We start from the raw sequence: 22,530 nt of genomic DNA, 5'->3' as shown, positions 1-22,530 counted from the left end.
TGCTATATGAGAGCTTTGTACAAACTAACTTCCTATCAGGAACCATCTGCCATTTGAAGGGTAATGGGAGGAGTTACTCATCTGATGCAAAACTAACATTCTGCTGGCTCAGAGATAGTTTGTGTGAGGATATGTATTAACTTTTGTTGACAGAACCTTATGCCTCTGGCTTAACCCATATCGTATAGTCTAAGTCCCATATGTGCCCATTATTTAGCTGGGAAAAAAAAATACAGGAAAGGACTTTTATGTAATTTCTGCTGATCGTTGCCCTAGCAATTTTTTCTGAGGTGTTAGGTTTCTAACCCTGCCCCAAACCCTACCTTTTTCTTTTTTTAAATATACTTTCCTTCAAATATACACTGAACATTCAACGCTATTAAAAAAACCCCAAAACATAACAATATCTTACCTTTTTCAATGGTCTTGGTAAGAGTTTTGATTTGATCCTCCAATTTTTTTATTATTCTATCTTTCATGTCTAGTTTTTCTTCAAGATCCTGTAATAATCAAAGTCTATGAGTTCAGAGCAACCACAATTAAAAAATGTCTTCTACTGCTACATGTTATTACCACAATTAAAGAGCACTATGATGTGGTTTTACTTATATTTGATATCTTTTTTCCTCCCCAAATGAATTGAGAAAACGTCCTGTCCATACCACGAAATCATGATTTCTTTCTTTTCATCCTGCATTTCAGATACAGTTTCTTAATGATGATTTCATTTCCTCACCATGTTTTCCACAGTAAGTCGAGTCGTTTCTTGCTTTATTTTGCTTTGTACTTCATCCTGGATTTCATCTTGCATCAAACCATTGCTCAACCCCTCAATTTCTTGGCTTGTAACTTTCAGCCTCTCTTTTTCTTTTATGTCTACTTCATTCTGGGCCTCATTAGTTCTAAAAATAGATAGATAAGAAGCTTTGTCTTTTATTCTTCTTTTGTTAAAGCATAGTCGTATCATATTTGTCCATTACTTATTAACTGTACACAAAGCTGTAAAGCAAATCTTACATTGCATGTGGTACTTTAAAGAGTTTAAGTGACTCTGTCACCGCAGCTTATAGCAGCTACATTTCTTACATTAAAAAAAAAAAACATATTTACCGTCTTTGTGTTCTATCCCCTTCTAGCTCATAATGCAGCCGATTAGACATCTCTTTCATTTTTTTCAGTAATAATTAGCAACAAAACCCAAAACAAAAGAAAAACAACAAAATCAGATTTGCTTACTGTTCTGTACCAGTATTCAGTAAATCTCTTCTTACACTTACAATTTTGTTCCATCTAAGGAAATTGAATGACGTGCCAGATAATATATCAGAGAAATATCTGACTACTCCACACCACACACAAAATTATATGGGATGAGGAATTTTGACACTACTAACTTCTTGCCGTTGGCAGTAAAACTACTTGCAAATTTTAAATCAGTTGCTCAGGAAGACACTGCAGTTAGAAAGACTCAGAATCCTCAGCAAAGTATGCTTTCCTAAATTGAGAAGAACTTTCAAACAAGCAAATTTAGCAAGAACTTTTCCCTCTGTCTCCCACTCTGAATTTTTCAACACCCTCTGAAGTCCACCTCACAGAGTACACCTAAGTTCCAAAACATCTTTCCTTTTTATCACTGTTTCCAAAGGGCATACTCCATTATACGTATTCTTAGCAGAACCCTATTGAATACACTTGCAGACATCCAAACCATAGAGCTGAATGACCTCAAAAAAGTAAAAAAGAGAAAAAAGCGCACATACTTGTAAACTATACACTTTTTTTTGTTGTGTTTCTTACATTTTACTAGCAAGAAAGTAAGTAATAAGGCAATGAAGTTATCATGTAATATTGCTTCAGCTTTTAAAATTTCAAATATAGGGAATACATCATGTTCATCTTAAACAACTGAAAGACTAAGGACCATACTGGTACTTTACCTTTCAACTTTACAGTCTGTTCTTGAAGACGGTTTTCAAGATCTAATTTTTGATTTTCAAGTTCAGAAACTTGCCGTTTAAGATCTGGGATCACCTTTTAGAGGAAAAGCAGATTTGCATATTTCAGCACCTTCCTTCTTTTCAAATGTCTGCAACAGTTCCTATGACACTGGAAGACCTTCAACTGCAAATAGTCAAAGATGGGGGAGAGCCTCTGGAGGGGTACTGCTACCTGCTTGCCTGACTTGTTTAACTTTTCTGGAAGCACCTGCTGCTGGCCACTCTTAAAAATGAAATAGTGAGCTAACAAAATGTTTGGACTGGCTCAGTACTACCATTCTTCCATTCTAGTTTAAAAGGAAATTACACTTTAATTTCCCTAGCTCAACTAACATTGGAAAAAAACCCAGTATGTTATAAAATCATTTTTTGTAAAATCACATTATAAGTAACTTTTCCTTATGTTTTCAATTTTAGTAACTTTGTTTTGAAAATATTTCTTTAGTTATTTTTCACTCAGCAGAAAAGTAATACGGTATCTACTGCCTTCTGGAATAGCACTTGCTTGTGTTAGGTAGGTCTTACACAGTACTAAAAATTAGACTTTTAAGCCTTGCCTGCAATTTGTTAGCAACTTGGTGCTTAGCTGCCCTCTGGTGCAGAGAGCCTCAGAACAGCACAAATGTGTAACCACTGGCAATCCCAAAGGCAGCTGGGTTTTCACTATTAAATCATAAAACTTGTCAGCCTGAGAGACAGAAATAGCTTTAAAGAGGCTTCTGAGAAAAAGATGCTGATTTCTGTCCTCTGACTACAGGGAAAGAATGAAGTAACTAAATTCTCAACTTGAATGCCTCAGTACAATGAGAATTGAAGCTGGTTGCTGTGGTTTGACCCCGTCTAGCAAGCAGCCAAACACCCACAGAGATGCTCACTCCCCCGCTACCCCCACCCCATGCCCCCCATAACAGGGAAGAGAATAAGAGAATAGGGAGAGCAGAAGCAAGAAAACATCTGGGTCAAAATAAAGCCAAACACCTCTTTCTTCCTCCTCTACCTCAGTTTTTAGAGCTGAGCATGACATTATATGGTAGGCAATATCCTTCTGGTCTGCTTAAGTCGGCTGTCTGGGCTGTGTGTCCCTCCAACTTCTTGCCCAACCCCAGCTTAACTTGCTGAGGTGGGGCAGAGTAGGAAAAAGAGAAAACATTGACACTGTGCAAGCTTTGTTCAGCAACAGCCAAAACACTGTCATGTTATCAATACTGTTTTACCCACAAATCCAAAATGCAGCATCATACAGACCGCTTCAAAGAAAGTTAACTCCATCCCAGACAGACCCAGTACACTGTTATTAATACTGACCCATAGAAAGTTACAGTATCACAAAACTGCTTTTCATTAAGGCTGAAATACTGAAAGTGTTCCATCAGAAAAATGTATGGCCTGACGAAGAAATAGGGGTTTTTTTAATTATGAGATGAGAAGTTTAAATTAGGTAGGTATTAAAAAATGTATGGTGAGCTAACTTTCTGGTCACTCCTAAACATCTGATTCATTTCTAGTTAAAATTCTGTGTAGGCGAAAAACCTAAATAAATGCTTGTTTCTTCATGACTTCCAGTATAAAGTTGCATACCTGTAGAAATTATTATGCCCTTCAAAAGTTCCTCACATTGTTGAGAAACTGCAAAAAGCACAACCAAAATATTTGTATGAGCTCAGCAATGGACACCCTGGCAACATTTTGATGTCCGAAACATCTTTTATAAAAACTGAACATTCAGCCACATAAGCGTACAAGGATTCAAATGTATTCTAAAAACTCTCAGTGTCTCCATAGCTATCAACAACAGAAGCCAAAGCCCGTGTGTGCACTACACACCAAGTCAGAGTTTGTAAAATGATTGCCATTCTGTGATTAGAATCAAATCTCAATTCAGGTTTACACAAAAGAAAAAGCAAAAAAGCTTCTGTGAGGCTGCCCCAACAAGCTGTACATTTGGACAATAAATTTGGCTGCCTCCTTATACACCACGCCAGCATGTAGGGAAAGAGCCTGTATGGATGTGCAATCTTAGATGGCCATATCTGTTCGAGCCTTGAGATTTCAAGGATGTGACCACAAGATTTTGAGGGCTTTGTGCCACAAACATATTTGGATTGTATTAATAAGTAACAAAAACATACTTTGCTTTACTACACCTTGATCTTACCAGGTTTTCTGAAGTTAGCCTGCTAACTTCAAGTCGAATACCATCATTTATGTCATTTTCCTCTCGAAATAATTTTTGTAGATGATTAATATCTTGGCTAAGATGTTCAACTTTAAAGTTCAAACCTTCAATCTCCTTTTCATATATTTCTTTCTGAGACTGGAAATGACTTTCCAATACTCTGTTAAAAAAAAGGAGAAAGAACATGGCAGATGTAGTATGACCTCAATGCAATGGGTCAAGTTTAAGACAAAGTGAAAACAAAGTACTGTGGTTAACAGGCAGACATTCCATTACATCACCTGTGCATTAAAGGAGTTGAAAGTTACGCATGATATCTCAGAGGAAACACATTTCCCCAACTGACACATACACGCTTATCTGACTGACCTAGTAAAAGTTTGTTAAACTGATTTTAAGCTGCTCAGCCAGTCATATAATGTATTGTTTGTTCATTTCTTAAACATTTGTTCAGAATTGCACTGTCAAATTAGTTACTCACTGATCTTTCCATTTATTTTCTAGATCACAGCTTTGAGTTATGAAAACATTGAAGTAGTGAACTAACCTTGTAGCTTTTTTCAAGCCCTCGTAAGCAAACCACAGTTCTCCATCCTCATTTAAGTGTTCCAAATCCTCCGTAGAGAGTCTAGAATACAAGGCAGTATCATTAGTGTGCAGGTGAACAAAATGCATTTCTTAAGCTTTTTTAAAGAGACCTCAGAACAAAATTACCTGCTTCTTACATCTTCAAAATCATAGCTTTCAAGAAGCTGTTTTGTAACTTCTGACATCTTTTCTGGAAAAAACAAAGTTTACTACATGAATAATTTTCTCCGCACATTTCAAATTAAGTTTGATTATAAAGGTCAAACCAACCTCTTCCTAAATCTACAAGGTTCCTTCCTGGTACTCAGTAAATGTATCTGATTTACTACATGAATATGACGAGGGACTTGGTGCTACTTCTGGACATGCACTGGATAAGTATACCACCAATATTTTTTTTTTCTAAACACATCAAACTTTCAATGCAAAGTTACATCTTCCTGTTCTGAATCTGGACAACTGATAGAGTTGTATAGATGATCTGTCATCTACTGCTAGGTTACTACGTTAAATGCTGCAGATATAGGTTCGCTCTATGACATTGTTAGCATTAAACAAAGTGCACAACAGTACTGATTCTTATTAACTACCTTTTCTCAAAGAGAACCCAACTCAGCAAGTTATTTAAGTGTATTTGACATTTATTGCACCTAAGGCTAAAGACAGGATGAATGAAAGCTAGATAATGTATTGTTTCCATATTCTTGAGTCTCTATAAGCTACTTGTTAAATTCTAAGTGAAGTTTAAATTATTAGTATTGATTTTTAAACACAAAGGAGAAACGTTTGAAATCAGAGTTTCTTCAAAGGGGTACCCCAGATCTCAGTATTCAGTGATCACTCTGTAAAACTCACCTATTGTTTTTTTTTTCCCTTTGCAAGTAAAGGTATGAATAGAATGAAATCACTACCAGATGGGAAAGAGAACTGGGGTTTTGTCAAAGCTAACATGGAAAAAATCAATTTAAACTGGCCTGGTTCACATTGTACTTGGTAAATTCTCTGAATTATCTAGTATGTAGCTTACCCCTCAATTCTCGCTTCTGTGACTGGGCCTGCTTTTCAACATCCAATTTTTGTGTCTGCAGCAGTTCAATTTCCTTTTGCAACTCAGGTATTTTCTGAATCAGACAAAAAATTATAGACTGAGACAAGAAGTGAATAACAAGGGCTGAGTATCAGTTAAATCATAATTATAATTAAGAACAAGTTCATTTGGTAAAAAGGCTTAAAATGTGCTGTGTTTAAAGCATCTGGTTCTCAGGCATCAGAGCAGAACAGTAATGTGATGTAGTGAAAACATATGTGTTTCTGTCACGGAATTCACTCAGAGAAAAAAAATGTGACTTTACATAAAAGTACTATTTTCAGGTTCAGTTTATAAACTACATTTATGAAAAATCCCCATGAGAAACCAATACTTTCTTGGAAAAAGGAAGAAAAAAAGATCCACACATTTAAACGTATAAATATTCAGGCACAATTACTCTTCAAAACATGCACTTATTTCTGCGAGCAGTAACTTACTCATATTGTGTACTGCATGAAAACAACGCAACATAGTGGAGTATTAAATACAGGTTATAACTACTTCTAAAAATGCACTGGAGATAAAAAAATTAGTGAAGATAATCTATAAATAAAACTCCCACATTCTCTACTTGCTTTATCTAGCAAAGACTCCAAAATGAAATGCATCATACTTCACCTGCGCTTGTTTTGTAAGTTGTCCTATTTCCATTTTCAAGCCATCCTGAATGACAATTTCTTGCTGAATTTGATGTTGTAGCTGAGTTTTTTCTTCTTTTAAAATCTTAATTTCTCCCTTGAACAATTCAATCTCCTTTTCATAGTCCTGCTTCTGATTTTGGAAATTTTTCTCGAGTATCCTGAACAAGACAATGAAAAGGTGGTTTTATTTTCCTACATTCATAAGTGAAAGAATGGGCTTTGGTTTCATTTTAATTTGAAAGACAGGTTTCATTGAAGAAAACATAAACTAACCATAATTACTTGAAAATGCTATTCTCCATCCTCCAAATCAATCTGCAAAATGGATGATAATGGAATGAGAATGCCTCCAGATTTCCTTACATCTAATTCAGATATTGGGACTGAATTCAAGGCAAAACTGAGTTCTTCCACTTAAAGGCTAATTTTCTAACTGAGAGTTAGCCTACCTGAGCAGCTTTGCACTACATTTATGGCCGCAGTCAGCACTGAAAAAGGACATAGCAACAGAAAGCCCTGCGTCCTTCCCAGTAAAACATTGGAAGAAGCTTTCCATTTTCTACTAGTCCCTGCTGGAATGGACTGGCTTCCAACATAATATAGCTAAGGGGCAAAGCAGAAAAAATAGCAAAGAAGTCCTCTTAGTATAGTCTGAAGTTATTTGCAGCTGAAATCAGACTGAGCTGGAACACCACACAGCTTCCAACCCTCAGGAACAGTGACTGACTGCACTGTTCACGCTTCAGAGAACAGCATTTATCTGGTACCTAAGGTTCTCTGTCTTATACTGGAGAAGAGCTACTGGGAAATAAACACTTGATCTGAGAAAAGCACGCTGCAAAGCAACAACCATTTATTGCTAAATAATAGGATTTTTAATACTGCAAATGAAATACCAAAGGGAGGAAAAAAAAAGTCTTTCCCCTGCATTTTTAACCAAATGTCCTTTACAAACACTGCCTTTCCTTCAAGCTGAATCTTTCTATTCTGTCCTTTAATATTCACTTCACAGGAATTCTGACTGGTATGGCCATCAGCTGCTCTTCCAGTCCTGACTGAAATCTGAGGATATGTCCAAAGAAACCATTATGATCAGGGTTGCCTTTCAATTCTCAGAAAGACACATCGAAAGACAGGAAACTGCAAAAGCAAGAACAGTCTCAAGTTTACAATACAATTTCCTGCATGTGACTGACCCACAAACAAGCATGTGCTTTTCCTCAACTGTACATGAAGTACTTCAGTACTAGCATTAATGCCCAAGAACACTCACAGATTCATTAGTGATGTGAGCATAATACATTTTCAGCAGGAGAAAGGAAGGCAGGGAAAGAGAAAAAATGAATGCTGTTTCAAAGCAATAAAATTCAGATTCCATACATTCTCTGATTTTCTTCCTTTTGTACATCATCGAAGAGTTGCTTCGTGAGGTCATCCATTTTCTCTGTCAAAAAATATTTCAATATTTCAAAGACCTTCATGCAATTATGTGCGTTTATTAAAACAGTATGGCCACAACGAGAAGTTTTGTTTTAATAAGTAATCCTTAACATATTTTAAGGCTGAAATTACTGTCTCAAGTGCCAAAAATTACCACAGCAAATTTTACAAGTAATGCTATAGAATAAAAAGGTTCTGAAACACTGAAGTGTAATTCATCTAAAGTATACTCGATCTCATGGGCTGCTTGTGTTCTTTGAAATTAGATTTTCAAAAGCAGTATATTAAAGGAACCAAGGACGAAGTGACACTTTGAAGGAATGCATGTGCATGAGACAGGAAACATAATAGAAGAGGTTTTGCTACTGAAAGAACAAATTTAATTTAATCATTAAATTAAATGCATTTGTACTACATATTCTCAAGCAAGAGAAGCTTAGGACCAACTTGGAATTTACTGTAAATTCAGCATTTATATTGCTTTTATTAGAACAAAAGTCATTTACCTTTGCTGAAAACCTGACTTTACAACTTTACCCCACTGTAACTCCTTTGTAACTCCTTTAAAACTCCTTTTAGTTATTGTACCTTTCATTTCCTCAGTTTTTTCTTGGAGCTTTATTTCTAAGGTCTCTTTCTGTTCTTGTAATTCTTTATTCTGATTCTCAAGTTTTAAGATTTTCTGTATATACAAAAAGTAAGCATAATATACAAATTACAAAGGAGGAAAAAACAGGTCACAGGAGGTCTTACATTTTAACAAGCATATATGGACTCCCTTCCTTCCCTGCCACCCCCCCTAAAAGTGAAGTTACTTAGTAACTCTCGAATCATACACTTGATAAATTCAGTAACTGAAGAAATTATTTAAACTAAAATAGAAGCACCCAGAGGGCAATCAAAATTTACCTGTTCACTGTCCTCTTTATATTTTTTCCATTTCTCTTCATATGTTCTCTTTTGAGCAGTTAACTTTTCGAGATCGAATTCAAGTTTCTGAATTGTATCCATGTCATTCATATGAGTTGAAGCCAGACTGGTCAATCGTTCCAGCAAACCATGATTCTCTCTATTCTACAACAAGCAAGACAGGTTAAAAGAAAACAGAAAAATGCACACCTGAAACTGTTTAATAGAATTTTGAAGGAAGCACCTGACCTATTTCTGCTCACCATCCCATATCAGTCATGATTATTTCAACCAAGGATTGTTTCCATTAGATTAAAGCTACCATCTTAAAGATGATTTGGCTGGTATGGCTCTCAAAAATAAGCTGCAAAATAAACATAATATGGAATTCCCAAAAGTTACTAAATATGTTGCACAAGGGCAGTACCTCCACATCCTTCATCCTAATACAAGTAACCCCATCCAGGGATTGGACAGACTACTTAAGAAACAGTAAAGAAAAAGTTTATTGCAGACTCTTCTCATTGGAAAAACTAACCCCAAAATAAAAGGAAACCCTAGATGATTCTTTTTACCCTGGATGTAGGAAGAATAGTAGTGGTTTATTATAGAGGACCGTATACCTTATGTATTCTCCCACCTTGTCAAGTAAAGTATGGATATTGTAATTCACATAAGCCTCTAGTCAACATGAGAGCTCTGAATAAAACATATATGATAAAAAAATTAGCACAAATCATAAATTGACTGGTGTCCCTCACCTGTTCTTCCATCTTTTTCTGCAGTTGCTGAACTCTGTATGAAAGCTGAATATTCAATACAAACCGCCGAATATTCTGAAATCTGCGTCTGGCAAGCCATGCACGGGCATATTTCTGAAGGATCACAGCCTTGTGTTCTTCAAGCACCTTTAAAATATTAACATCTGTCTGTAATTATCTCTGGCTCAATCAGCATCAATTATAACATTCTGTGGATCTGCATACACTGATAATGACAATGCTTCTCACGAAATATCAAAATACTGAAATACCAAGGCTGCAGACACATTTGAAGCACTGTAGTAATCGCACTAAATGATCTGCATCAAGTACAAACCAGACAGACTTCTTGGTAACTTTGAGATTAGATCTAAGCTACTGTGTATCAGTATTTTTATAGTAACAATATAAAAAAATATATAAAATATATAAAATACATAAAATATATAAAAATAAGACTAGAAGATATGAGAACCAGACATGTAAAAGGTAGGAGTCATTGCCCTAGTTTCCATCTTCCTTATAGAGCAATAGTGGCTTCCAGTCACTGAAATAAAATTTTTGATAGGCTGTACCTTCCGGTATTTCTTTCTTGCTAGAAATCCTCTTGTATAAGCTTGAATTGTTACAGCAGCCACATGGATGAGCTGGCAAAGTCTCCGGACCAGGTAACCCCGACAGTATTTCTGAATTATTATAGCTGCCCATGTTTGCTTCAGAGTTCTTGCAGTTATAGCTTGCCTTAATTCAAAAGATAATAGAGTTTACTTAGGTCACATTAAATTTCTCATACTCATTCCCTCAGTCAGTCAAATCACACACACAAAAAATATGATGTTGAAAACAGGCATGCACTTTCTAAAATACAGCTTTTTCTTCAATCAAAGTGAAAGAGAGGGAATTATCCACAATCTTTGAAATCTGTTCCACAAGTAATTGTTCTGATGGTCTCTCTCTCAAAATTTCAAAGCCTACATAGTGACATCTTCCTCTTAGTCTGCTCTGTGAATGACTGGTGCAGTTTCTCTGCTGCATAACTCCTCATAACAATTTGTACACAATAATTTGTAGACCCTTGTAAATTGCTTTTCCTTTCTGCTACCTGATTTCTTCTTTGGCTCTGAAGCTAAGCAGTAAGCCCAGCTGACAATTGGGTCATGCATCATTAGCTAAGGACTGAGCTTACATGCAAGACAGTCCTCTCAGGAATTTGGCAGACAACATCTGAAATATGCTAAAATACTTTCTTCATATAATCTGAGGAACTTGAACATTTTCAATCCATAATTACAATCAAGAAGAAATGGAAATAAAATCTGAATGGCTCTTTCATAAAAATCACACTTCCAAATTAGTGTTGGGCATTAGTTTGACCTTCTATATCCCTTCAGGCATGCCCTAACTGCAAATTCATTTATCAGCCAAAAGTACCGCACAGTCCGCTGCCCCCGGAAATACTGCTGTATTATAATAGCTGCTTGTTTCATGCGAAGGAATTTCTTCCGATGCAGCCAGCCTCGAACACTCTTTTGGATCATGATGCATGCATGTCTCAGTTTATCTGATCGCAGTTTTTCTAAGTAAGCAACCTGTCCTGCTCTGAAGAAAATTTTTGTTCTCCCAAACTGATATTGGTTATGATCCTGAAAAAAAACCACAGTAGGTATATTAAGTTTTTGGTTTATTATTGTAGACCAGACACTCTCTTCCTTTTATAAACTGTCACTTCAGGCAAGCTCTTCTGAAATTACATGATCTTGGTAAGTAAGAATATCCTCTCTGCCTTCTTTGTAGATAGGTGTATATGGGGGGGACAAATCCACTTAGCAGGAAAGAACCAGAGAATTACATCCGAAAATCGCACCCTAGTGATCTCAAATAAAATGGAGGACCTGGACTTATCAATCTTCAAGACCTTGAAAGCAACCTCTTCACCCCCTCCTACAAGCCTGGTTCCTTGGGTTCAACAGTACCTTTTGGTGCACATGTCTGGCCTTGAATCAGTGGGAGAAGCTGCTTTCAAGCTCAGGCTCCCAGGCTTGGCCTGTGCCGGAGCTATGTGGCAAGTACGGCTGTGTTTGGCCTTATACATCCCTGAGTCTGAATGCAGTCCTGATTTGAATCACTGGCTTGAGTTGGACCAGCCTCATCACTACAGGCTTGTCTAACAAATAGGAGCAATATGCAAAACAGCATGTTTTTAGAACAGTTCTCCAGTATGCTGTATTCCACCATCAAAAGCCCTCTTGTGTGCATAAACTTCTAATACTTGACAAATGTATACCATTTACTGTTCACTGGTTTGTAAATATAGGTAGAATATCTTCCTTTTTACAAGCGAAGATACTAAGCACAGAGAGGTTAAATCATCTGTCTACAGCCACATCATGACTGTGTCACAACACAAGTTCATTGACTCGCAAGCCTATGTGCAACACACTACATCAGGAAAGATAGTAATAATGTCAATATCTTTCCTATTTGAGGAGTGAGTAGTTTTGCCAACTACTGTTGGCAAAAGAGACCTTTTATTAATAATAGATGCTATAATACATAATGAGTCAGTGCATACAAACCAACCTGGATTAGCCGCTGCAAAACAATCTTGCAAATCTGCTTCTTCTCATTTATGGAGAGTTCCTGCTGTGTCATAAGAATGCTGTAACGGCTGAAAAACTCAATGTAAGTCCACCTGGAAAATTAAAAGTTAGTAAATGCAATTCATTTAAGAGACACCTAAGTATTTTTTGACATATGGAGGCCCACTGACATCCCTACCTGGAAGGGTAGCTCTGTGCACTAATTCGAATAGTTTCCAAAACACCACAGGCTCGCAGTTGCTGAGCAACTCTCTTTGAATCAAACCTAAAAAAGCAGAGTTATATTTTACATTTTGCTGGGTTTGGCATGCTATAATAATTAGAACCATTCTACTAGCGGGATTTCTATTTCTGCCCGTAGGATGCAGAGCTCCCTACTTTTTATATGGTGTCTTGGTTTCGGTTTTTTAAAATATGTGATAGGTAGTATCTGGGTTTTCTTTTTCTTCCTCAAAACAAAGGAAGACTGTATTTATTTCTCTCTTATGAAAAGTCCTGTTTCCTTTCAATATTAACCGTGACAGTTCGCATCAGGAAGTGGCAAAGAATCATGCCACTCTCAGCACAAAACATACACAGAAATAAATTCCCTCAGCAGTTTGAGAAGAAACTCTCTCTACGTACTCTTTAGCACACTGATTATGAATAAACCAGGATTTACTCATTAATATCGGGGTTCAAGATTATCAGCACAAAGCATGGAAAGACCCTTTCCAATGCTGGGCCAGAGCTGATATGCCCACAGAGCACTATGCTACAGTGTCGATCCAGTACTAGCTAAGAGATCCCTGTGGCTGACAAATGACTATACTGTTCTTTCACAAACTTATGGTATACTCTTCTAGTCTAATTCAGACATGTTTTTATATTATCCAAGCTATTTCCCCCCTCATTTCTATTACACAGAATAATGAGGTCTCACTGCAGTGTCAGTGAAACAGTGCCATCTGTAACATGTTTTGCATGGACAGATTTTGTCTGGCTTCAATAAAATGAGCTAACACACTTTAAAAGCTTAATTTAGAATCAAAGTTTGTCTTTTCCTCCTACTCAGATATGATAAAAGCTTTTATTTCATTTGTCAGTATACCACCTTCCAGCTGAAAGCTGTATAACTGAAACCAGAGTGCTTCCACGTCTGCCCACAAAACAGACCAATAGCTGCATCAAGGTTAACTCCTACTTACAAGTTAGTGGTTATCAAACTGGTCATAGGAATTATGCAAATTATCTGGCATATGTGATTGTATTATAAGATTAAAATGATATAAAGTTGTGGGAAAAAGCCAAGGCTATGTTCAACACTGGTCATACCTTTTTTGACTTCTAAAGCTCTTCTAAGTATTTCTGTGAACAAAAGGGAAGTTCACAAAGAAAATGGCATTGGCTTTTATCCCCTAAATATTAACTGGTACTAATCCATACTGTACAAGAGCAAACACACCTATACAAAATATCCACCAACTTGAATCAAAGGTGGACAACCTTTCCCCTAAAAATGTTATGACAAATACACAAACACTAATATCCAGCTTGAAAAATTTTAGGATAATAAAGAATTTGAAAGGTATCAATAACTATTTGAAAGGTATCAATACTGAATGATTCTATTTTTGTAAGAAGACAATTTAATTTTTTTTTACTTCAGCTATCTTGAAAGGAAAAATATGTTCTGTATGGGAAGTTGTTCAACAATAAGAATTTAGCTTGCTTACATTAGCTACTTTGAAATAGAAAAATACTCTTAATTTTAAAGGTAATATAACAGCTCAACACCACTAACATACTTACTCAAAAGGCAACTTCTCATCATTTGGCTTTATGCATCGTACATAATGAGGGGTGGTTGCATTGAGTGTCACCATAAGTAAAGACAAAGAACTCCGGAACTAGAAAATATCAGACATAATAGTTTTGCTAATGAAGCATTTACAGTTAAGTATAAAGTCAAATCTTAGGTTTTTAATTATTTGTTAGGTTTTGGTTGGACACTGGGAGATTTTCTTAGGGTTTAGATCTTAAACACAGGAAATCTAAGAGTCCTACTGTACGTAACAGTCTCCTATATATAAATTAACCACACCTGCTTATACCCAGACCTGGAGCACTGCACTGTGGCTGGCTCTTGCTGTTCTGAAAACTGAATAGTCCCCCATGAATAGTAATAGAATACAGTATCATAGTCTCAGACTGCCCAGTACACTTCCCTGAAAGTATAAGCATCACAGAATAGCACGTTTATGTAGTACCTTACTACCAACAGTCATCCGGAGTTGTTTGTTAGGTGACTTGAGAACAGGTCTTGCAGATTTGATGTTTATACTTGAACTGAAAGGTGAAATGGACACTGGATCGTCTTGAAAAAAATCTGCACACAGATGAAACTAAAAGTGTGGTGAAAGAATCACAGTTAAATACTGTGTAACTGTAATAATTTTTAAATAAAAATTATATTTACTATAATGTAAAATGCAAACCCCATCCATCTTAATGCTTAAGCCAGTACTGCAGGATGTCGAACCAGATCTTTAAGCTACAAACAAACAACAATTGAGGAAACAGTTGCAACAGAGTCTACTGTGAACTAACACATTTCACAGACAAACCTCTGACCTGTCTGAGTTTGTCTCACAGACAAACTAACACATTTCACAGACAACTGTTGTGTAGGCCTGCAAAAGCTCTTTCAATATGAGCAAACATGGACATAAATACAGAACAGAATTAAAAATAGAACCACTTAAGGTTATATTTTCACAATATTTAATTTAAATTAAGAATATGGGTTTTGGTCAGATTAAGTTAGCTTCTTAATAATAATCCTGAAGTCTCAAGGCTGTAGACTTGAAAGGGACAGGGCCCTCAAGCAGATGGGAAGTGGCAGGTACATATAAGACATCTGATGTTTTCCCTGCCCTGGCATTCTCTTAATCTCTTTTGAAGAATAAACAAAGGCTGCTGTTAATGATAAACTACCTATCAAAGCTACATGTAATGACTATAGGGGAGAAAAAATAAAAATTAAGTGAATCGATTTAGGTACAAGGATTCCAAAATGCTCTTCTAAGGAGATATTAAGAAAAAAAAATTTACTAAGATAACTAGCAAAATAAATGCACATATACAAAAAAGTTGAATAGTGTGTTTTTCCATCTTGTATGTTATTTTGACATTAAAAATAAACACTTGCAGAATATAAATAAAAATTAAGACTAAACTAATTGATTCAACCTATTTAATAAAATCTTTTTATCAGAACAAATCTTTTAAAATCAGATCTGAACGAATTCCAGTAAAATCAGGTATTCAGAAAATTAATCATTACTGATTGCTCACAAACCTTGCTCTCTTTCAAGATTTCAATCAATACTTCATGTACTGTATCTCTGTTTTTTTCCAGAAATGCTTCACATTTATATTCTACCTGTGCAAACAGGTGAAATCATTAACTTGTCAGCAAGACATGAACAGTTAGCAAAATAATAATTTTTATTCTCTAAGCTCTGGTGGCTAACAGCTCTCTATTAGTCTTAAACATGATGACTGAAACTCTCCTTTTTCCAGTTTCATTATAGCAAGTATACATGCATGCATGCTGCAAATTTAGAAGCAGGACAAATTGTCAGAATCCACTATCAACTGCAATTTCATTCTGCCTTCCTTAGGAATTTCTTTCCTCCTCTCTTCATTATTCTGTGATTTCAAATTAAAATACCAAAAAAGGAATACTACACTTGAAATGTAAATAACTGAGACTAAAATGTGTATGGACTACAATCTTCACCTTTTTATTACACATTGTACTCTTTTTCTGCCTCTTTACCTTGATGATTTATTTTTATACTCTGAAATTCATTAATCTTAAGCACTTCTTATGCTTAAAGGCATGTTATGGGCAGTATTACCAATAAATAAATAGTAGTATGTATTGAAGATGAATTTTATAGAAGTTCCAAACAAGTGTGGTTAATACTTCCTTTATTTCTTAAGTTTGTTTCTTTTCTGAATGAGCTACTGCTAGAAACAGGGTGAAATAATACTGGGTTGTTTACACTCTACCTTATCAGCAAAGTGTTGAACGATGAAAGACGTGTTTGACATCCTTGGCTTTTCAAAGAGTGCATTTTTATTGACAAAATTATTATATAGCTTTTGAAGCCAGTTTCCATCTGTTCCATGAGGTAACTGTCAAAATGAGAAAGGCAATCTCTTTAACAAAACTCTTCTGGACTGTTAAAAACAGCAAAAATGCTTACTGTCAATAAATACTCTCTGAATAAAGCACCTTCAGTGAGTTACGAGGCCTGATAATAACCAGTTTTTGTGTTTTCAAAAGACAAAAGTGGCTCCCTGTAGCAAATCATTTTCAGAAAGAAGGTTGTATTAATCCACAAATTTGCTGACTAGAGTTAATTCTCTGATGAGTCATAAATCATTGGTATAATCATCATAATTTTTAAATTACCAAGCACTCTTCATCCAGAAGTTCTAAAATTCCCATTTTAGCTTCAATAAGGTCAATGACAGGCTGGTTGTCATAGAAGTCTATTAAAGTCCATGGGATATCTTCCTTCATATATTCTTCTTGTTCAAGTTTAAAGACATGCTAGATATGTGAAAATTATGAAAATGTAAGGTTACAATTAAGGAAGAAAATAAATACAATGTGTGCATGTGTGTAATTGTACACGTAAGATAGAAACAAAGTATTTATATATTTTGTAAGATACTACATGTCTGCCTTGTAAGAAAATAAGACTCAGAAATTTTCATTTATATGTATGTGTGTATGTATGTATACATATAAAAATAAAAACATTTTTATCTATTACTGGATAGCCATTATCCAGAAATATCCATTACTCAAATACAATTAGCATTTGCTAATATCCATTATTGATAATCTCAAAATTGAAGCAAAATAGATAAAGAACTGTAACAAATAAAAGAACATACCAGGTTAAATTGCTGCTGCAGTTTTTCATTAGCATAATTGATGCAAAATTGTTCAAAACTGTTCACATCAAATGTTTCAAAGCTGAAACACATGTCAAATAAGAAAAAAAAATTTCCCTTGACATCTTAATACAAATGGTAGTATCCTTGTGAGACTTCGGAGCTATCCTAATATTTCTAAGAAAATTAAATAGCCATAAGACTAATGAAGGTGCTAAGGCATTTCAAAACTTCCCTAGAAGTTAATGTTACCAGACATAACAGAGGAAATAAGCCAGAGTTAAGTCTAACAGTATCATATCAAAAGCTAAATTTAAACCTTATTCACAAAAAATACTAGTATTTATAGTGGCTGAACATATTCACTACTCTGGATGCTAAAGAACTTCCATGACTGTGACCTTTTAGTAAAACAAACCCCTCCAAATTCATTACCAGCACAAACTGAAAAGTGCCTCTTATCAACTCCAAAGAAAAGGCACAACTTAAAGTAAATTTGTTTGACATTCTTACCCATAAATGTCCAAAACACCAATAAAAGTATGTTGTTTGCCAGGGAACTGCAAAGCTTGGTTAATTCTTTCCACAATAAAGTCAAATAAATGAGAATAGATCTTCTTTGCCAGAGCATCCCTTGCATTAACAGCCTGAGCTCTTGTCATTGGCTTTATTACAGTCTCTGAGGTAGTGATAATCTTTCGGTGGCACAACCATTGTGCCATTTTGTCACAATTTAAATCCAGAAGTTCACAGAATATGTTGAGATGTTTATCTTCCAGCTTTAAAGAAGATAAATAAATATTATTAGATTACATTTAATACTTTAACTGTTGTGTACACAGTGAAATCCTGGCACCCCTGACATCAAACTATGACTTTTACTTTTAGATAGACAAGGGGCTCTGTTCACTTCATCTGGTAAAATATCAAGAAGAGCTAAAGCAAATAAAACTGGATAGAGCTCCTCATATAGGAGAGAAAAACTTAGACTGGATGACATGCTTTGGATTAAGACACTGGAAGAAAAAGTTACTTTAGTCTATGCTTAGGTGTCCTTGCTTTTTAGACTTGCATAGTCTGCTGGGACACATTCTGAGCAGCTCTGACAATGCTCTGTTTCCTGTATCCTGCAGACAGTCCCGAATGGCTTTTCCAACAGCTGTCGATCAATTGGACATGGGGTTCCAAGAGCCACATTTTGCCTTTTGTTCAGACTTTCTGAGCTTGGGCACAAAACAGGATTCGCATAAACACTTGCTGTGATTCTATACAGATAAAGATGGAGAAATCTCTCAAGTTTAGTATACCAGTTTTAATGCTACTCTGAGCCCCAAATATGAGAAAAACTATTGCTAAAGGACTTTTGGCATAGAATATAAAAGAAAACATTGGTATCTGAATGAGCTACTTCCTTACACTGATGGATGATTTTTCATCTCCAACAGCTGTTATTTCCACGTTGCCTAAGTGCAGGATTGCTGCCAGCATTTTAAAAACATCCATCTGAAAATCCCCCTTCAGACCTAAAAAAAACAATTATTGATTATTTTAAATACTCAGAAACAGTACAATTAATTAAAATAGCACACTGCTGGATTACTTGCTTTGTTGTGTAGCTAAGAATTGTATAGCATCTCTGCAGACTACTATACTACTATGCAAAGCCTTGGTTCTGCCTACTTTCTGCCTGTCTGATCCGATGAGAGATTAGGCATAAACTCCCTGCACCTCCCCAAGTGCCAGCTCAAGTCTCATTTGGTTTCACGTATGCCATATAGGGGCAAAGAAGCTTCCAATTCCTATGGCTAGTGTTCATTGTTAATGGTCAAAATCACTAAGGCTGGAGTCTTATTGGCCCTTAAGCTAACATGCTGTGACAGAAGTGGAACTGGAAGCTTCTTTGCTAACAGCCATTTGCTCTTGCCTAGTACTTCTAAACCAGACCATCAGTGCAATGGATAAGGTATGAAAGAAATTATTTTGGTAATTACTAATAATGTTTTGGACATTTCAGAAACAATCCACCCTTGCCCATTTCAGAAAAAAACCCAATTTTTAAATCTACTGAAAAGATACACCCAAGAATTTACCCAGTAAGGCAAACGTCTTCTGAGTCTCCACCATATTTGCTCTGTCATCAACTCCTTCAATTACTGTGCTGCCGCCCATTCTTGTGTAGTTAAATTCTTCTGCACTTCCTATAGATAAGAAGCAAAATCTGTAATACTGGAAAATTCAGGGCTGGGGATAGCCATTTCTTAAAGACTCTTATAACACCAGAAAATTAAAGATGCTCTCAGACAACAGCTCTTCAGCAATGAGCTGGAGGTCCTCTTTTTCTGAGACAAATTCATGTGCCTAACTCAGTTAAGCTGACACAAATTAGTATTCATAATTCCTAGCAATCTTAATACTTGATCTAATAAACAAACAGGAATGAAGACTGAATAAACATATACTTAAGGTCTGTTCCTCCCAGGTGGCATTAAAGCTTCTCTGCAGATAAATGAATCAAGCCCCTAAACTGTCATTATGGCATCTGTCACTACAGAAAGTATTAGGATAAGATTTTCAAAGACACTTAGGTACTTACTTGATCATGCACTATTCAAGTTACTAGGGATTTGTTACCAAGTTCAATACAAGCAGGATTAATAGCTAAGTGACTTAAAAATGCAAGTCCCATTGTAAGTCTGTGAGATTGATGCTATAAAGCACTTAACATCCTAGCATTTGAAAATCCAATCTTCAAAATACTGCACTGCAAAAATGAAGAGTAGGTTATTTTCTTGAGACCTACCCAATTTAAGATGCTTAAATTCAGGTTGCATAGCAGATGCACACAACTGATAAAATATATGGTAGTTTCTCTCATTCTCTGACTGTAAATTAAGCAAAGAATACCATTACAGAAAGAAAGAAAAACAACAACAACAACAAAAAACAACAAACAGAAAAATGTTCAATATTCAACACTACTGTAAAGACACAATGATACTTGAAGGCTAAATTCTCCTGCAACATAGTTTGGCAAAGAAATTGCCCAATATTAAAATGGCACATCTTAGACTTCAACAAGAGCTTTGAAAGTGATACATTTAATTATACTTTATTTCCATTACCGATATGCTGAGTTCTTTCCCCAAGGCTGTTACTCTAATAATTTCTTCAGCTTGAACAACCATCTACTAGTAAGAACTGACAAATACTGTAATGAATAACTGTGTAGAAGTGGCAGCTGAAACACTGCACCATGGTAACTCAGAAAACTCTATTTCCAAACCATCCTTTAGGCAACAGATACATAGAAGTATTTTTCATAGTACTTAAAAAGTTACAATACTACTAAAAAGTAAAACTTTGTAAAAACAGTTTTATAAAATTAAATGCTTTCTTCAGTAGATTATCACAATTACGCTCTGACACTGTAATGAGTCACATGCAATAAGCTCTAGCCTTATACGCTGTTCCTTTCCAGATACAATTGGCACGTGTTACTATTGTGACTGAAAGTCACAGATTTCTCAAATACTCTTCACACTTAACTCAGGGAATTGTCCCTGAGATACATTCTCTACTTAACATAAGGAAGAACACGGAATAAATTAGCTTCTTACTATAAATAAGATTAGCTCCTATTAAAAAATAAATAAAATGCTAATTAGGTATACTATTCAGAACTTCACATAACATTTTCTATATAAAACTAGTAAAGAATAGTACTTTAGTAGCTATACTGACATTGGCTGTTTTTAACTTTATTTTACCCACCTGAAAGACAACTCTGGATTTCTCAAGAAGGTATGTTCTCATGTTAGCTCCAATGATTTGATAACTCTGATCAAAACTGATTTCAGTGTATTTTCCAAATCGACTGCTATTATCATTCCGCGTGGTTTTTGCATTGCCGACAGCCTACAAAAATTATAAACTTTTAGAATTTGTTTTACTTGCATCTTTCATAAAAATAACTTTGTCAAAACATGACTCAACTACCGTTTCCTAAAATCAAAGGTGGTCAAGGATCAATCTCAGCACTGAGCTGTGAGATTTAAAGTTTGAGGCCCAAATTTGAAGATAAGCCTCAAGTCAAATAGTATAACACTACATAAACTAAGAATCAGAGAAAGTACTTTTCCCCACCATAAGGAACCTTAACCAGTTTCTATTCCAATTAATAGAAACAAACAACCAACTGTTCAATATTGTTTTCTCATCACCTAGTTAACAGGATGTGGTGAGAGAAAACTCTGGAGGCAAACTAGTGCCTCCAAAGGGCCACTGGTAAATTAGGCAGAACCTGGGTGTTCCTGAAGCTGACTACCTCTTTCCATCAGTAACATTCAGAGGCTAAAGTTCTAATTTAGATATCTAACTCGGGCAGATAAAACATTCCTAAAGATTCCAAAGATTCCCAGCAGCTCCCCAAATTCTTTCTTTGATGAGTACAGACTTGAAAGATACTCTCTGAAACTTACCTCAGTTATTGGATTGGATGCCAGTACTTTATCCTCCACATCTGCATTGCTGTTTGACTTACTCACAGTGGCAAAGTATCTCATAGTGTATCTTGCAGACACAGTCTTTCCAGCTCCTGATTCTCCACTAACTATAATAGACTGATTTTTGTTATTTCTAAAACCAAATAATCAGACAGTTTAAATCAGACATGTCTAAAATGCATGTGTAAATGTAAGAATTATATATATGAAACAAATGTATGAAAACACAGCTGTGGTCAACTGTCATGTCGGTTCCATCTTTCATCTGTTCTTCTCTTACCCCTCTTTGGCTATAACCTCTAGGCTGATGTCATTGCTATTCACTCAGCTAAGACAGTGTTTTGCCCCTAATCAAGAATGAAAATAGTTATGAGCTCTATAAATTCCTCAGCTGGTTAAGGAATTACTCCTCCTCTAGTTAAGCCACCCATTCAAAGGTATTCTTAATAGCCAGTGGCACATACACAGTTAAATTAAATGACAAATAACACTGACTGCCACTAGTCTTCAAGTGTTATTTATGAACATTAAACAACATACTGAACCTTGCCATTTGCTTGTATGCTTCTTCTGCCACAGCAAATATATGTGGATCCATGTCCCCCATGTTTTGCCCGCTATATGCATGGATAATAGCATCTCCATATATTGGCAACTGTTTATACGGGTTTATTGCAACCAAAATTATTCCTACAACCAAGTGTGCAAAACAAAAATAAAATACATGTTAGTTCAATGAAATGCCAGTTTTCGGCAACAACAGTTAAACTGATTCAAAGTAGCAATATTTTCTAAACTAGGTAGGAGATCCTGATCAAAAAACAAGTCTATACTCATATAAAAATGAGTTAACTTGAATGAGTTAAAATA

General features: G+C 35.6%; 1 protein-coding gene across 1 annotated transcript in view; it reads right to left on the bottom strand.

Annotated features, from left to right (window-relative positions):
• MYO5C (myosin VC) overlaps positions 1 to 22,530 on the bottom strand; it is a 36,816-nt gene that overhangs the window by 9,355 nt on the left and 4,931 nt on the right. The window contains exons 4-33 of the mRNA XM_069798227.1: positions 22,206 to 22,350; positions 21,637 to 21,793; positions 20,930 to 21,073; positions 19,959 to 20,040; positions 19,249 to 19,356; positions 18,575 to 18,681; positions 17,672 to 17,937; positions 17,159 to 17,240; positions 16,668 to 16,808; positions 16,262 to 16,387; positions 15,543 to 15,626; positions 14,452 to 14,586; positions 13,994 to 14,091; positions 12,381 to 12,467; positions 12,183 to 12,294; positions 11,034 to 11,245; positions 10,178 to 10,343; positions 9,603 to 9,749; positions 8,842 to 9,006; positions 8,521 to 8,614; positions 7,873 to 7,936; positions 6,470 to 6,650; positions 5,789 to 5,882; positions 4,888 to 4,951; positions 4,721 to 4,801; positions 4,153 to 4,333; positions 1,938 to 2,031; positions 1,111 to 1,162; positions 737 to 902; positions 413 to 500 (exon numbers count right to left, since the gene is read on the bottom strand). Of these exons, the coding sequence (XP_069654328.1) occupies positions 413 to 500; positions 737 to 902; positions 1,111 to 1,162; positions 1,938 to 2,031; positions 4,153 to 4,333; positions 4,721 to 4,801; positions 4,888 to 4,951; positions 5,789 to 5,882; positions 6,470 to 6,650; positions 7,873 to 7,936; positions 8,521 to 8,614; positions 8,842 to 9,006; positions 9,603 to 9,749; positions 10,178 to 10,343; positions 11,034 to 11,245; positions 12,183 to 12,294; positions 12,381 to 12,467; positions 13,994 to 14,091; positions 14,452 to 14,586; positions 15,543 to 15,626; positions 16,262 to 16,387; positions 16,668 to 16,808; positions 17,159 to 17,240; positions 17,672 to 17,937; positions 18,575 to 18,681; positions 19,249 to 19,356; positions 19,959 to 20,040; positions 20,930 to 21,073; positions 21,637 to 21,793; positions 22,206 to 22,350 (3,723 nt within the window). The remainder of the gene's footprint in view (positions 1 to 412; positions 501 to 736; positions 903 to 1,110; positions 1,163 to 1,937; positions 2,032 to 4,152; positions 4,334 to 4,720; positions 4,802 to 4,887; positions 4,952 to 5,788; positions 5,883 to 6,469; positions 6,651 to 7,872; positions 7,937 to 8,520; positions 8,615 to 8,841; positions 9,007 to 9,602; positions 9,750 to 10,177; positions 10,344 to 11,033; positions 11,246 to 12,182; positions 12,295 to 12,380; positions 12,468 to 13,993; positions 14,092 to 14,451; positions 14,587 to 15,542; positions 15,627 to 16,261; positions 16,388 to 16,667; positions 16,809 to 17,158; positions 17,241 to 17,671; positions 17,938 to 18,574; positions 18,682 to 19,248; positions 19,357 to 19,958; positions 20,041 to 20,929; positions 21,074 to 21,636; positions 21,794 to 22,205; positions 22,351 to 22,530) is intronic.

This window comes from Haliaeetus albicilla, chromosome 12, assembly GCF_947461875.1.
Source record: "Haliaeetus albicilla chromosome 12, bHalAlb1.1, whole genome shotgun sequence".
NCBI lineage: Eukaryota > Metazoa > Chordata > Aves > Accipitriformes > Accipitridae > Haliaeetus > Haliaeetus albicilla.
The sequence above is the reverse complement of the archived record's forward strand: the minus strand, read 5'-3'. Positions and strand labels throughout refer to the sequence as shown.